Raw genomic sequence first — 16,001 nt, forward strand, 5'->3', positions numbered from 1 at the left:
AGCACTGTGTGGTCGGGGGTTATCCTGCTGAAAAATTGCATAAGGTAGCCCTTGAAATATAAAGGATTGACACCGACCGCAGCACATTATCCAAGTATCATTGGGCCATCATAGTGCCCTGAGTACAAACTAGAGGTGATATGGAATTGTACGCAATTGCACCCCAAATCATTATGCCACGTTGTAGTGCGGTGGGACGTTCCAGTTATTGTGGGATTAGATGTCTCCATACGGCGACTATCACTGGATAAACAGAAGCGGGATTCATTTGAGAACACGACATTTCGCCATTCTGTCATCCACATCGCTCTAGTCCGGCACCATACTAAACATTGCTGTATATGTTGTGGGGTCAATGGCAGTCTTCTTTGCGGAGGCCGTGATTGCAGACACGGCCGTGATTGCAGACATTGTTGTCCTATAGGTAACGGATTTTGGACATCATCATAATGTAAGTTTCACCATTTTTGACAATTGTTAATCTGATTTTTAACTTTTCCAATGAAAATTTTATTTACTACTTTTTGAATTTTGAAATTTAATAATAAAGAGGATATTAATGACATATAATAAAGTTTTGGAATGATTTTGAAGTTGATGAAAGGTAAAAAAAAAGCTTCATGGAAATAACTATACAAACTCGTAGCTTCTTTTATAAAATAACATTTGTATTTCTCTGGATTATTAACTTTCATTTCTGCAGATATTTTCCAAACTTAGAATGTACTTCTACCAGAACCTCACTTTTGTTCTACTTCTAGGAGACATAATCTCGTGTGAGCATTAAACTTTGCAATAAATCCTTTTGCAAATAGGTATTAAAAATCAATAGTGACTTCAAAAAGCATATAAATACAAATTCCATTAAAGAACTTAATTAAATTGTTTAAAGTACTTTTTCAAAACATGTTAATTCAAAAGGCTTACTATCTCTCAAATCTCAAGATAGAATGAAAATTACCAACTGATATTTGTTTGCAAATCAACTGCAGACGATTTTTTTTAACTCTAAAAAATTAAATAAAAAAATTGCTAGCGCAGGTGATAAAGTCGCCAAAACTGGTGCAGCTGACGATAAACTACATTTGTCAAACTGGAATTCCCCTCTGGTAACCTTTAGCTTATCGTATGCTGTGTTGTCGCCAATGGAAGTTTGCTTGGCGATTTTAGCTCAAAATGGCTTTCGTTACGAACATAACCAGCCATGTTTCTACTGTAATTTATGTATTGTTCAATGTGTAACGTATTAATTATGCAAAATACCAATGGATTAAAGAAGATAACATTATAATAACCTTTTTTATTGAAGTTAGAAGACAGTGAATCATCAAAAATTATGAATAAACGGACAGAATTATCGGAGTCAAGATCGTAATGCCATTTGGACATCTCACATGTATGTTTAAGAAAAATCATTTTTCTTCTAAGATACTGCATAAAATCTTATGAAAACACTTTAAAACAATTAAAAGTTGACTCTGAGGATCGATAAATACCTTTAAAACGAAAACATCGTATACTTAGTTCTCAAATAATAGCATTGTAAAGATCGTAACTTTTGGACATGCATCAAATTTCAAACTTACGTTTTTTTTAAATCGTTTACAAAGTAAATAATCTATCTTTACTTTTGTTATTTGTGTAAAATATTAACAAAAAGTTATTCAGTGTAAGATTCATACCTTTAATTTTTTTTTTGAAACGTATGGAAATAATTAAAAAAATTCTTTTTTAATGGTACAATTGCTCAGTTAACGTTTTGGTATGTCCAAAATTGTGTCTTTTAGCAAAGAAAATATTTTTTAAGGGCATTTTAAGAGTATTTTTTCCATAATTTATGTCAATTCTTGTCTCTATACAGTATTATAGTTTAACTCAAAAATTTTTGAGTTAATTAAAATGAAAGTTATTTGGTGTTGAAGCTTCAAAGTTGAGGTCTGTGTTTGTTCCCACCTTTTGAGAACTGCCCATATCCTCCAAGACAAAAACAAAATTTCTTCAATAACTCTCCAGTCAGAAATAACGGCACGAATATTACCCATTCTGCAAGTTCCTTCCTTTATATCTTACTTCATGTGCGTCGGAGAGCTGCGCATTTCACATCATTTACATAACTCAGTGATGTACGCCTACTCTAAAATTTGCATAAATTTCTGAACAATCCTTCTTGGTGTTGCATTTTCAATGTTGAGCAGTGTAAAAACGTACATCATATTCCAAAATTAAAATATTCACTCATTATTTTTTGTATAAATTAAATGCCAAATGTGTTTTTTTCCATTTTATATTTGTCTACATAACCTCCTTCCAGGTGTTAACTATATTTTCCCTGAATGCCAGAGCATAGAGACGCTCTTAAGACATTTGCACAACGACGTCGATCAGGCTTGGTGCGACCCGGAATACAATCAATATTTAAAAATAATGATAATAATAATAATAATAAAAAAGAAACCAACATAGTTTTTCAAGAATTAAAGTATTCTGTTAAAAATATATAAACAGGAGTTCAACATTTTATGATGAAAATGGTTTATTACTAATGTTTTACAACTTTTGAAAATGTGACTTACATCATCTAGTAGGACAAAAGCTAAGCCCCGAAGTCAATTAGAATTCGAAGATTAAGGAAAATAAGACTTTTTACAACATAAAACACATCAATAGAAAATTATTTTCAAAATCCAATATTTATAACAAATGGCAATGGACAATTTAAAAAAAAACAGGAAAAAAATGTATCAACAATACAGAATGACCCAAAGTTTCTCGTACTTTAGATCTAACTTCAAGCAATTATTTTCATATACATAAAAGAAGTAAAATGTATAGCCTCTTAATTTTATTAATGTTCGTTCAACCGAAAAACAACTTTTAATTTTACGAAAAAAAAGGTCCACATCCACACACATACATTACATATTTAAATCCTATACAACTTTAGATAATTTTTGAAAGTCATAATAATAGTAATGATAGTTGAAAGTCATTATCATTGTAAAATTTCAACTTACCTTAATCAAAATTTCTGCAATGTCTTTACGACCATAGTAGCATGCAATGTACAGCGGAGAATATTTCGTAACAGGATGGATGCGCCCGTCTGCACCATTCTCTAATAGCAACTTCACAATTTCCTTTTGACCTTCCTCACAAGCTCTGAAAGCGAAATGAAACATTTAGGAGAAAAAACAGCTGCATTATTTGGAAGTCATCTGATTATTCCAATTAAAGACCTTATGATGAAAAAGATAACAGGGAAATATAAGTTTCAAATTTTCTTGCTAACCACACATTTCCTTTAATAAGTTTAAGAATTCAATTTTAGAAGATGTTTGAAGTTAAAATTCATTTCAAAAACAATGTAGGGGCATGCAGGGCAAAGTGAAATAGTTAAGAAAACTTTCAAATTGAAAATTTGTTTTGAAAGTTACAGTACATTAAGAAATAACAATGAATTTTAAAATAACACTTGCATTGAAACATTATTTTTTGTTTTTGGTAGTAAGTAAACTTGTATTTTCAAAAAAAATAGGGGGGGAGTGGGAATTTTCACTTTTTTTTCATGAGGCAAAGAGAAATATATATATATATATATATATATTATATATTGAGTGCTCTCTATTTGCTTATTAAAAACATTTTTGACCAAATGAATGAGTAAATGAAAAAGATTTAATCAGTAAATGAATAGATAATGAAACAAAAATGAATAAATAAAAAAAAACTCATTAATTAATAGACGAGAATAACTAAATGATTGAAAGAAATAGTTAATGAATAAGAAAATAAGTGAATGAATGAATAAATAAGTGAATTAACTGCTAAATGAACACCTAAGTGATTTAATAATTTACTGAATGAGTAAACAAAATGAATTATAACACTTTGCCTTGCATGCACTTGACAAACTGTACGAAATATTAAAAATAAAAATAAGCTTAATGTTAAATAATTAAATATTGCACCGAATAATAGTAAGTCTTAATCAATATTGAAAATGTTAATAACAAGGACTTAATCATCTTTTATGGCAAAAAAAAAAAGGACTTATAACAAAATATTGGAATATGAGTGTATCAATTTTTGGAAATTGTTTATATTATCATATGCTTATGTCGAGAGAATGTTTTCCTAACTAGAATAGACTACATGTGTTAATACATAGTTTAAACATTACCAGATAGCAAGTGCTAAAAACAGAGTAAATACTTCACTTTGTACCTTGCCCCACATTCCCCTACTTCGTTTTTATTAAGTATCTATTTTATTTCAAATGATAGAGAGGGTATTGAAAAATTTACATAAGAAAAAAATATCTATAAAAGGTAATAATAATTTTTTTAAAAAGAAATAAGAGGTTATTGAGAGTTATGGATAGCTACAGAAATTACCACTGATTAACTCAGTGCACCAGTTATGAGTGCAATTAACAAAGTAATCCACTCTCCTAAATCTATTCCATTTTGTTTCTTTCTTTATTTGAGAAAATAACAGAGAAATTAATAAAACAATATTGAGAGTTATGAATAGATACAAAAATTATCACCGATCAACTCAGTACACCAACTATCAGGGTAATTAACAAAGTAATTTACTCTCCTGAAAATATTCCATTTTATATTTATTTATTTCGGAAAGTAACAGAGAAATTTATAAAAGGATATTGAGAGTTATGAACAGTTGCAGAAATTACCACCGATCAACTCAGTGCTCCAATTATCAGGGAAATTAACAAAGTAATCGACTCTCCTAAAAGTATTGCATTTCGTTTATTTATTTATTTATTTGGGAAAATAACAGAGAAATTAAGAAAACGTTATTGAGAGTTATGGATACTTACAGAAATTGCCACCGATCAACTCAGTGCATCAGTTATCAGGTATCTAACAAAGTAGGGGAGAGTGGTAATGATAGGGCCAATATTTGGTTTTCAATTTTTGTAATTTTTTCTAATACTTTTTTTTAAGCTCAGATGGCTCTTTTGTTACTTTACTTATTTGGTTATATAAAAAAATCATAAAAGTTGACTTAGAAAATGTCTATAATGAATGTGTGATAACAGAAAATGAAAATATAGAAATTTGGTCCATTTATCCCCACCCATGGGGCTGAATGGGCCATTAAAGGTAATGAATGGGCCACTTAATGAATTCAATGAAAACATGTGGAATTAATCTTTTATTTACTAAATATGACAAATGAATGGCATTTGACAATCAATTTATTAATTTCATTACAATTACTTTTAAATTTTATATATTTATTTAATAATCAAAAATTTAATTGCTTTTGGTAAAATTCATCATTGACAAAGTGTTATTAATAAATAAGAATTTTTACTTAGATTTTCAAATAGACAAGTAATTTTTCAAAAAAGTATTATTTAAGTATACACCAGCCTACAAACGCAAACAATAGGACATTTTCAAAAAATCATATAAAATCAACAAAGCAAAAGCAGACTATTCTACTCTAACCTATTTATTAAATACAGGATGGAATCACTCATATCAAACCCAAATGGTGAAATACTGGTAGGTGTGGTCAATAACTGAACAGTTCATCTTAATCATTTATAGAATTTCACTTATGTTTCTAATAAATAGCTATCATTTCTTAGGGTTAAAATGTGCAAATTATTTTTTAGAAATAACTATAAACCTATTCTAACAAGGCAGTAATCTAAATCAATGGCAGTCAGTTATGTTTCATACTAAAGAGAAAATCAGAAAAAAAGGGAAGAAAACCATGATATAGTGGCCTATTCAGTCCCACCTATACTTCTGGAACATATTCAGGTTTTTTTTTCATACATTAAATTCAAACATGAAAATACATCCTAAAATTAGTTTACAGGTATGGAAAGACTTGCTAATACACATATATGCAGTGAAATAATAGATACTTTTTAGTTAGTATTTATTTTACTGAAAAGGGAAAAAATTACTTTTCAATCAGATTCTTGAACATCCTACTCTAATAAAAAAAATGGCTTCTCTCAAACAATTGAAAATTGGATGAGTTTAGTAGAGCAAATAGCTCCATCTATCGATGGCATCTAAAATAATTTTATGCAAATACTTTTTCATATTTTGTTAGTGGTTCATTCATCCCCATGGCCCATTCATTACCACTCTCCCCTAATCCACTCTCTTAAAAGTATTCCATTTCGTTTCTTTATTTATTTGGGGAATAACGCATCAAGTTAAAATTTTTATGAAATCAAACGTTCCATTTCAATACTCACTTGAAAAGCAAAGTGCTGCAACCATTGGGAGTGGAATTAATGATTTGCTCAGTTTCTCTTCCTAGTTGTTTTATTAGCTGTCTGGCTTTATTCACTTCGCCTTTGCTGCAAGCTTCCCATAGAGCTGTAACAGAAATTTTATACGTGAAGAGTAGAAAAAATAGGAAAGTAATAACAGTGATGCACCTTTTTGGAGATAAATAGTACTAGTTTAAGAACAAATAACTGAAATAAATGGTGCTTTAAAATTGTTTTTTGGTTGTTGTAAAAATTAAGAGCTTTGAGAATTTTTTTTTACCTTAAAATAGGTAAATTCAGTGAAAATTTCGCTTAAAAATAAACAGGGGGTGAAAAACTGTTTGGAGGGTCAAAAATACTGACTTTACTGACCAGAATTTATAAAATACTGACCAATACTGACTAAATACTGACCAAATACTGACTAAAATATAAAAACTTAATATGCTTTGACATAACAAAATAGAGTATTACACTTAGTGAAATAGATGCTAGTTTTATTGTAATGTGCATCAACATTAGTGTAAAGCTTATTTGGTACAATTTTTGACTGAAAGATTTGGGTTATGTGTTTAGTGGATAATGAATAAAACATTTTTGAAACTAGGAAAATAAATTGAAAGATCCTGCAACTGGTCAAAATAGTATTAAATGATTAAAAGCAATATTTCATTTACAATTGTTTTCTTTGAAAACTCACTAGAAAACACAATAAAAAAAAAAAAAAGAAAAAGAAAGAAAGAAACTGACACCAGGAAATACAAAGAGGAAAAAAATCTATAAATTGTGCAACTACTGCTGTTAACTTTTAGTTTAAAAAATATTTTATTAAAACCCAGAACACATTTAGAAGATTGTTTTAATTACTAATCAGCAAATATTTTTTAATGTACAGAAACTAAGTTCACTTATTCTGCAAGAACTTATGATGAAAGTAAAAAGCAGCAAATAAAAATAACAATTTAAGCATAACAAATGTGCAACATGGTTTCTGAAAAAAAAAAAAAAAAAACTGGTTACTAGGGTATCTTATTAGTTTTTTAGGCAGCCTGGCACCTGGAATTTGTCAGCCTGGCAGTTTCATAACAAGAAGTTCCGTCTAGAACTAGACGAGCCCACTTTCCCGTATACCCATACTACTTTCTAGTACCTGATCAATATTCTCAAAAATAGCTAAAATCGCAAATTTTTTCAAACATATTTTTTTTAATATTTTAAGCTGATTTCTAGGAATAAAATATTCCTTACTTTTCTTCAAAAAAAAAAACGAACAAATAAAATAGCAGCACCTTTTAAACAAAGCAGCTAATACACTTCTTTCCATTAAAAAATTTTTTTAACAGCTTTCAAAACGAAAAAATAATAATAAGTTCATTAAAATAAATACATCATATAAAAAAAAAATCGTTTCTTTTTCCCCTGTTGCCGAAAATAATTTTTTAAACGAATTAATGCACTTACCAAAATAAAAAAAAAAACAATAAAATGTCAACTTAAAGAAATAATTTTCATTGTCAAAAAAAAAAAAAAAAATCGTCTGCGAATATTTTTCCAGTTTATTCACCGAAAACTAAATACCTAAATTAAAACTTTAGCGTGAAAATAAAAACAAATCATATCAACAATAATTATTTCACAGTTAAAACCACAGCAGCGGAGTCGGAGTCAATCTCATTTTGGGATAAAGGAGTCGGAGTCGAATATCCAAGAATCGGAGTCAGTCATTTGTCCTCCGTGTATAAATGTTTGCCAAAGCTACGAAGTCAGAGTCGAAGTCGGGGAGTCGGAGTCCGATTAATTGTCGGGAACAGGAGTCAGAGTCGGTGTCAGGTCCCCCTAAATTCTCGGAGTCGGAGTCGGGAGTAGGTCGTTAAGAGCTATTTCCAACAAAGTTTGTTTGAAGTAAATCCGCCTTCAAGTACGGAATCTACATTGACTTTCAGTTTCCCCGTAGGCGCTAATGTTAAGGGATTTGAACTGTTCAAAATTGAACGGAAAATTGTTCAAATCAAAAAGATATCTTATATACAAGTTTTTTATCAAAAGCTTTTTCCTACAAAGTTTGTTTGAAGCAAATTCGCCTCACAGTTCGGAATTGCTTTGAATTTCCCCGTAGGCGCTAATGTTAAGTTTTTTTGAACTGTTCAAAATTGAACAAAAAATAGTTCAAATCAAAAAGTGAAATATGGGAATGAGGTGTCCTCGCCGAGATCTTTCGAACAAAAAAAAGTTTGTTCGAATCGGACTATTCATTCAAAAGTTATTAGGGGGGGACAGACAGACAGACCGACAGACAGACCGACAGACAGACAGACAGACAGACAGACCGACAGACAGACAGACCGACAGACATTTTTCCCCATCTCAATACCCTACTTTCCAATTTTTAATTTTTCAATATTTATTTAATTATTTTATTTATTTTTGACTTTTTTTTGTTTTTCACGATATTTTTAAGATGCATTAAGCCTTCTTTCATGCTTTTTTCTTCTTTTTCTGACTTTTACTGGGAAAGTAGGCTAAAAATGATGAACTTTTACTGCAACCAGGAAAATATTTTAATTTAAAAGATCGTTGAAATGTTCAAAATTTTACTAAATTATTGAGAAAAGTTTCTCATCGTTAATCACAATACTTTTACTTTTAAAACCACTGTAAAATTATTTTAAAAATTTCTAAAATCAAGAACAAGAGGCAGAAAGTAAAGTAGGGGGAGGTGGGGTAAAAACGTTGGACAAGTCTCAAATATTTTAAATACTATTATTATTTTTTATTTTATTTTATGACCAACAATTAGCACCTATGGTCCAACAAATCCTATAATGAAATCACATGGTATAGTTATATTGAACAAATTTTATTCCAAAAAGTGTTATTTCAGTAGTGCTGAGTAATTTTCAGAAAACTAACTTTTTTTTTAACGGTTTTCATCACGATTGCGGGGTAAAAATTGAACTCCTTTCTTAAAGTAAGTTTCTTTAGTTCGATATAATTGGTAATTTTTTCATTTTTGTTAAAAAGAAAAAAATTATGACATCACTTTTTCAGACCAAGAAGGTGGGGCAGGTTGATCCACTCTTTGTGGGGTACGTTGGACCCAACCAATCTACCCCACACAATTTTAAAACTTTTTTTTTGCTCTTAAATCTCAATAATTATAACAATATTCTATAATCTTTTCTTTTGATTTAAAAAAAAAAGTACACTAATGGTGAATGCTTATTGCTATTTTTAAATAGAAATGATTTATCAAAAAATCAATTTAATATGTTATATTGATCTTTAAACGTAATATTTTTCACTCTACACATAACAGAGAATGAGGTAGTTACAAAGTTTAATAGTATTTATCACTAAAATTATAGCAAATATTGTTCGAGTTATGCGGTCCAACGTGCCTCACCAGGTGGACCAACATACCCTGTCCGTGGGGCACGTTGTCCACTTTACGACGTTCCGTTAAAAGATTAACATAAAACGAGCTGATGTGTGCATCACATGACTTCCTTTTACACCAACTTAATGTTTTTTCCCCAATTGGCAATTTTAATGTGATTTAATAGTTAACTCTCTAAATATCACCAACAGTGGCCAAATTAAAACCAGATTTGAAAAAATAAATAAATAAATAAATCGCCAAATTTGTCGTTAAGTTTGCGACAAAACTTGGCGACCAAAAGACTGGCGATATATCGCCAAGTGTTCGCCAAATTATAACACCATTTGAGTTTGCATCGAAATGAACAATGAATTCCCCCCAAAAAAGGGGCAACAGATCCCTTTAGAAACATCCGATTGCAACCAAAAGTGGTGGTGCACAACTAGACCCCACTAGGAGTCTACTTACCAAATTTCAACTTTCTAGGACTTGCCGTTCTTTAGTTATGCGACATACTTCCGCACATACGCACATCTGCACATACGCACATACATACATACGTACATATAGACGTCACGAGAGAAAAAAACTGAATATTCTTTTGTACTCTGCATTGCTGTGAGGTATGGCTAGAATGAAAAGCATAGAAAAGGAGAGCCTTTCACACTTCAATAAACCATTGACATCAACTAATTACTTCAAAACAGACTATTTTTTATCCATAACCCCCCCCCCCCCTTTAGCACAACATAGGGCAAATCATCTATTTGTACAGAGCGAAATTCACTTTGGAGCTTATCTTAAACTCTTCATCTGCAGTTTCTCTATTCTTCTGAAGCAACATAACAGGAAACTCATAAAAAAAAAAGGAATACCAGAGATCTAAAACTTAATTATCTTACAATTATGCCACAAGATCTTACAAACTTACAATACCTCCAAAAATCTTACAATGTAAGGCTAAATCTTATAAGTTGGCAGCTATGTAATTTCAATCAGATAAATTTAAAATAATTTTTTTTCGGAAAAATTTAATTTTTTTTCCAACAGAATTCTCGATTATCCTTTTTAATCATTGCCAAAACAAAAATGAATTTCATAGCAATTTAAACATTTATTGCAGAAATAAAGATCCATATCTATCATCATTCGTTAAACCGAAAAGAGAAAAGAAAATCATTTACAGCTTTCTCATACTTTGCATTCTCTTTATTAATTATTTAATTTTTATTCTATCAACCAATCATCAACTTTTGTCAATGCTGTTAAAGCTACAAGAAACCATTTCAATTAAAGAATATAAAGTTCTTTGTCTATTTTTGGAAACTTAATAATAATAATAAAATTAATTAAATTAAATTTAAAAAAAAACTTTAAACATACGCCTGTTCTCTGTAAATATCTGCAACAAAAAAGAGCCTTTAGCATGGTTAATTTCTTAAATAAAGGATTTAAATCAACATTAATAAAAAACATTTTAAAACATTTTAAATTTCTCAAAAATACATTTAAAATAGCCAAATTTGAGAACTATATTTCACACGTCAACTATCTTTAAATAAGTTTGTTTAAAACAAATCTCCCTGATGTTAGTTCGAGATTTATACCTTTCTTTCAATTTTCGCATAGGTACTTAAGTTATATTTTTGAATCATTGGGGAAAAAAGAGAATGATGCACCCTCTCCAACGTTTTTTGAACAAGAAGGGTTTTATTCAGTGTGGGAAAGGGGGAGGGGGCAGGCGATCAGACAGATCATTAGATACACATTTCCCCATCTCAATACCTTACATCCAAAAATTTTATTTTGAAGTATTCATTATCTTAGTAGAAAATCTGACAATTATCTCTTTCTAAGATTTTTTTTTACAATAGACTTAGCATATATTTGTTCTTTCTTTAAAATATTTGTGAAAAATAGACTAAAAAGAAGCTAACAGCAAATTATTCTTATAAAATAATGCAAACTTTACCCGGTTGGAAAAATTAGGTTGTAGTATTGGCAATGTCTCCCTTTTTTGGCATTTAAAAAAGTTTATAAGTAAAACAGGAAAAATACCACTGCCGATATTTTTCTTAAAATGGGTTCTTGGGCAAATTTGCAAAAAAATACTGACTCTACTGACAAAATTTTAAAAAAAAACTGACAAATACTGACTAAGATGAAGAATACTGACTTTTACTGACCAGTTTTATATCCAGTAGCCAATTATTCCCAATAGCATAAAGCAAATGAAGAACGAAATTGAGAAAAAAAAAAAAAAATAGTAAATCAATAAATGAAACAATCGTCGCGAATTATAACAGGATATTTTTTATAAATGTTGCGCCAAATTTCACTTTTTCTAAAGGATAACGGAAATTGCCGGCAGTACTTTTGGTTCTTCTTCATCTTCATTGGTGGACAAAAAGACCATAAGATCGGTTACGGATGGAGCAGTAGCATTTCTGTTTTCAGAGATTAAAACTTTCAACAACGTGCATTATCTTTAAAAAAGCAAAAATGAAAAATATTGCTTGTTTTAGAAAGACAAAAAAACCTAAAATGCTGAAATTCATAAATAACAAACTTACAACCCAGGTTTAATTTACATTTTATGTATTGGTATACGGAAAAACTGGGATCTGATCGGGAAAATGAAATGCGGGAAAAACGTAGATTCGGGGAACGTAAAATCGTGTTTTCGTTGTAAATGCGTCATCTTAGATGATGGGATGGAAAGTTTCTGAATGCAAGACAAAATTGCTTTTAGCAGTTCCAGGTAATTAAAACTGAATGATATGATGAAAGAAATTAAACATACCTCCATGCAGTTCTTCCCGATGTTGCTCTCGGTCATCTAAAAAGAAAGAGAGGACTTCATCAGGAAATATATGGGCGAAATCAAAGTAACGGAAGTACCATTTGCAAGAACACTACAACAATTCATGATGTTTTCTAGCTCATTTATTGATTTGCCGGTTAAAATTTTGGCATGTTTAGGTCAAGTATAACATTTCCTTTCACTCTGTACAAGTGTTTGTCCTCATGCATAAAATAAATTTGAGAACTATACATTTTTGTGAATGGTAACGGACGAACTATTTTTGGACAAGACTTTCAATAGAAGGCTAGTGTTGATCAAAACTCTCTGATTTACTACATCTCACAAGAGCAAAAATATTTTTCTTACAGACTTAAGCGTACTATGATCCAAAAACTATCAAAACTTGGAAATAATTTTTTTTATTATAATGATAAAACATATTTTGTGTCGGTAACGGAGATACCACAACAGGGGTAACAGACGCACCTTTTCCAAAAGATTAGTAATAGGAATGAAAATAATTGATAAAAAGGTGTGTATGATTAAATTAAAAGTTTAATACAGGATTTTAAAAATGATGTCGAACTTGGATGTGAATAGTTGAAACATTAAATAGATCCATAGTATCAACCAGTATCATAATAAAGTAGTAGTACAATGGAATGATAATATTCAGGTTCGTTGTCTATAAATATCTCACTGTTTTCAGCTTTCTTTAAATATTGCACCTCATAACCAACATCCCCTCACCTCAGATTTGTAAGAAGAGCTATGAATAATCTTTGCATTTATAGTTACAATTTTAACATTGACAAAATGATCCTAATTTTTTAGTATTAGGATCATTTTCATCCTCTTCACAGACTGTTCTGCTTAATTTTGCACTCCTTTATTTTACCTATTCCTGAAGATTCATCAGGTACACGGATTTGATAGTCTTTCATAGTTTTATGTAATGTAGTCTTAGGATATTAGGTACAGCTGTTCTCGAGCCTCCAAGTCTAAAATTACATACTAATTATGCATTTTTGGATTGACCTCCATTGCAAGTGAAACAAATTCAGAAGCAGCATTAACTATCCCTTGAACTGGAAGCTCCCGCCCCCTCTTTCGCCGTTAAACATTACTTTAATAAGAAAAAATACAAAATAGTTTCAAAATGATTTTGAGAATGTTTAATTTTTCAAATATGTGAAATTCAACATCAAAATTTTTTGTTTAAGACGAAAAAAAAAATTTGTTTCTGAGAAGAAACTCCATTTGAAAAGATTCACTCTTCAATATCTGAGATAGGTATAAACTCTTAGCTTTTCCATAATTTAAACTGTCAGAAACAAACACATAGGATTCATGCATATCTAGTGCATAATGTTTATCCAGAATTAGCCCAGTAAGCACTTTGAATTTTCTTTTGACTTTTAAATAAAATTTAATAAATCCACCTGTGAAACAACTTTGTTCACATGCAAAATATAAAACTTAAGATATTCACCTGTGACACAACTTTGTTCACATCAAAATATAAAATTTATGATATCTACCTGTGAGAAAACTTTGTTCACATGCACTTTGCTTTTCAAATTTTCTGTACTTTAACCGTGCTTACCATACACATGAATTAAGGATGCCTTTAGTTGCTTTTTCAGTAATTTGAACTGAAAATCATTTCAAGAGCAAGAATGGCAAATCAATATTAAAAACATTACCAAGATTTAAAAAAAAAAAAAAAAAAAACATTTTTTATCCTTTTCATATCATAAAATTAATCATAAAATTCATCATCCTAATCATAAAATTAAAAAGAAATCTAAATCTACTTTTTTATCTGATCCTATTAATATATATATTTTTTAATTTTGAAATAAGAGGATTGATGATTTGATAAAAACAAAAGCTTTACGTATTTAGAATATAAAAATAATCTAAAACCATTTAAAAATGTAAGATCTAAAAATGCCTAATTTTGGTAACGGACGTACTGGTACGTCCGTTACCATTGATTTACCAATTTCTTTTCATCAAATAATAATTATTTTTTAGTATAATGTTATTCACTTGAAACAAAAAGTAAGCCTACGATTTGGGAGTTTTCTGCTAAAAAATAAATGAATAGCATCATTTTAAATCGAAATTAGTACCAAAGTAATTCAGAAAAAAATTCCTAAGCATTTTCAGACATATTAAATCTATTGTTAAAAAAGTTTTTTGAATTATTCGAACCTTTGAATATTATGCGAATAAGACAGGTGAAAAAATATATTTGATATTTTACTTTTTAAATATTTAATCTAACTTATTACCCTTACACACTGCTGTTTCTAAACAATTGATCGATGCTTAAACATGAACTCAAAACCAGTATGAGCATTATCAACACATTTTCATAATCTGCAAGCTTTCACCTTTCAAATGAGGTATCATCATTCAAGATTTTACAGCAAATTTGAATTTTTGAGAAAAAGTTTAATTTGAGATGATTTTGCCCATATAGATATTACAGTCGAGTCCCGAAAACTCGGAATTTGAAAACTCGACGCCGACTTTTCGGGACTTCACTGTATAATGCAGATCATAAAATTCCATTAAGGAAACAAATATGAAAACATTAATAGTTGCATATGATCAAAATGTGCAATAGGATCCCTCGTATAATACGGTTTATGGGGTTGTTTCCTTCAGTTAAAAGTAGTACTTTTAGTCACACTGAAATTAATAAAATAAGCAAAAAAAAAAAAAAAAAAAAACATGGACCCAGAAAATTCTTTTCTTTTCCCAACAGTTATTTTTTAATTAATTTTTTAAAATGTCCGATTTTTCAAACAAGGCGTGGTCTAGATCAGGGCTGTCCAACTGCAAAGAGCCCACGGGTCGGAATTCCGGTCACTGATCATCTGTTGGGCCGCAGTTTTAAAAAGTTGAACAATTAGCTCTAACTTCTTTTACAATAACAATTGATTGTTCAATTATTAATTATAAAACAATGAAAGAGTGTTTTTAAACAATTTGCTTATATTTTAATTGGAAAACTGAGGCAGATTTTGCTTATCTGAATTTCTCTCTTCCCTCCCTCTCTCCCGCCGCCAACGTGAGGCAATACTATTTCTAGGAGTTCGTTTGAACACCAGCGTGCAGGGTAGGACTGCTAGACTGACCTATAGATGTCCTGTACCTTTTTCTCCCAATACCATGAAAGGAGTAAAAGAGCGATCAAGAGGCAATTTCGGGGACCTCGGCTTGACCAAAAATGGTAGTCTCGGATGCTTCTTGATACCATAATATGTCGAAAAAAGAAATAGACTGAATAAGAAGTTGGCGGGCCGCACAATATGTGTTGGCGGGACGCCAGTTGGACAGCCCTGGTCTAGATGACGTCACAAATGATGCTTTTTTGGCTCATCTTTGTACCGCGTTTCCACGTTATAATAATCAAGAAGCGAATTAAAATTGCACTCTACGCTTGCTATCAACAATATCGTTGCCAATACACGCGAGTAAAGATGCGAATGAAATATTTTGCTCTGTGAATGGCAACACAGAATGGCATTTCA

At 30.3% G+C, this 16,001-nt stretch overlaps 1 protein-coding gene across 1 annotated transcript in view; it reads right to left on the reverse strand.

The window, feature by feature from the left end:
- Positions 1–16,001, reverse strand: part of LOC129223856 (leucine-rich repeat serine/threonine-protein kinase 1-like) — a 102,934-nt gene that overhangs the window by 67,883 nt on the left and 19,050 nt on the right. Inside the window, exons 2-4 of the mRNA XM_054858217.1 lie at positions 12,451–12,486; positions 6,251–6,374; positions 3,015–3,159 (exon numbers count right to left, since the gene is read on the reverse strand). Of these exons, the coding sequence (XP_054714192.1) occupies positions 3,015–3,159; positions 6,251–6,374; positions 12,451–12,486 (305 nt within the window). The remainder of the gene's footprint in view (positions 1–3,014; positions 3,160–6,250; positions 6,375–12,450; positions 12,487–16,001) is intronic.

Source organism: Uloborus diversus, chromosome 6 (assembly GCF_026930045.1).
Source record: "Uloborus diversus isolate 005 chromosome 6, Udiv.v.3.1, whole genome shotgun sequence".
NCBI classification, from domain to species: domain Eukaryota; kingdom Metazoa; phylum Arthropoda; class Arachnida; order Araneae; family Uloboridae; genus Uloborus; species Uloborus diversus.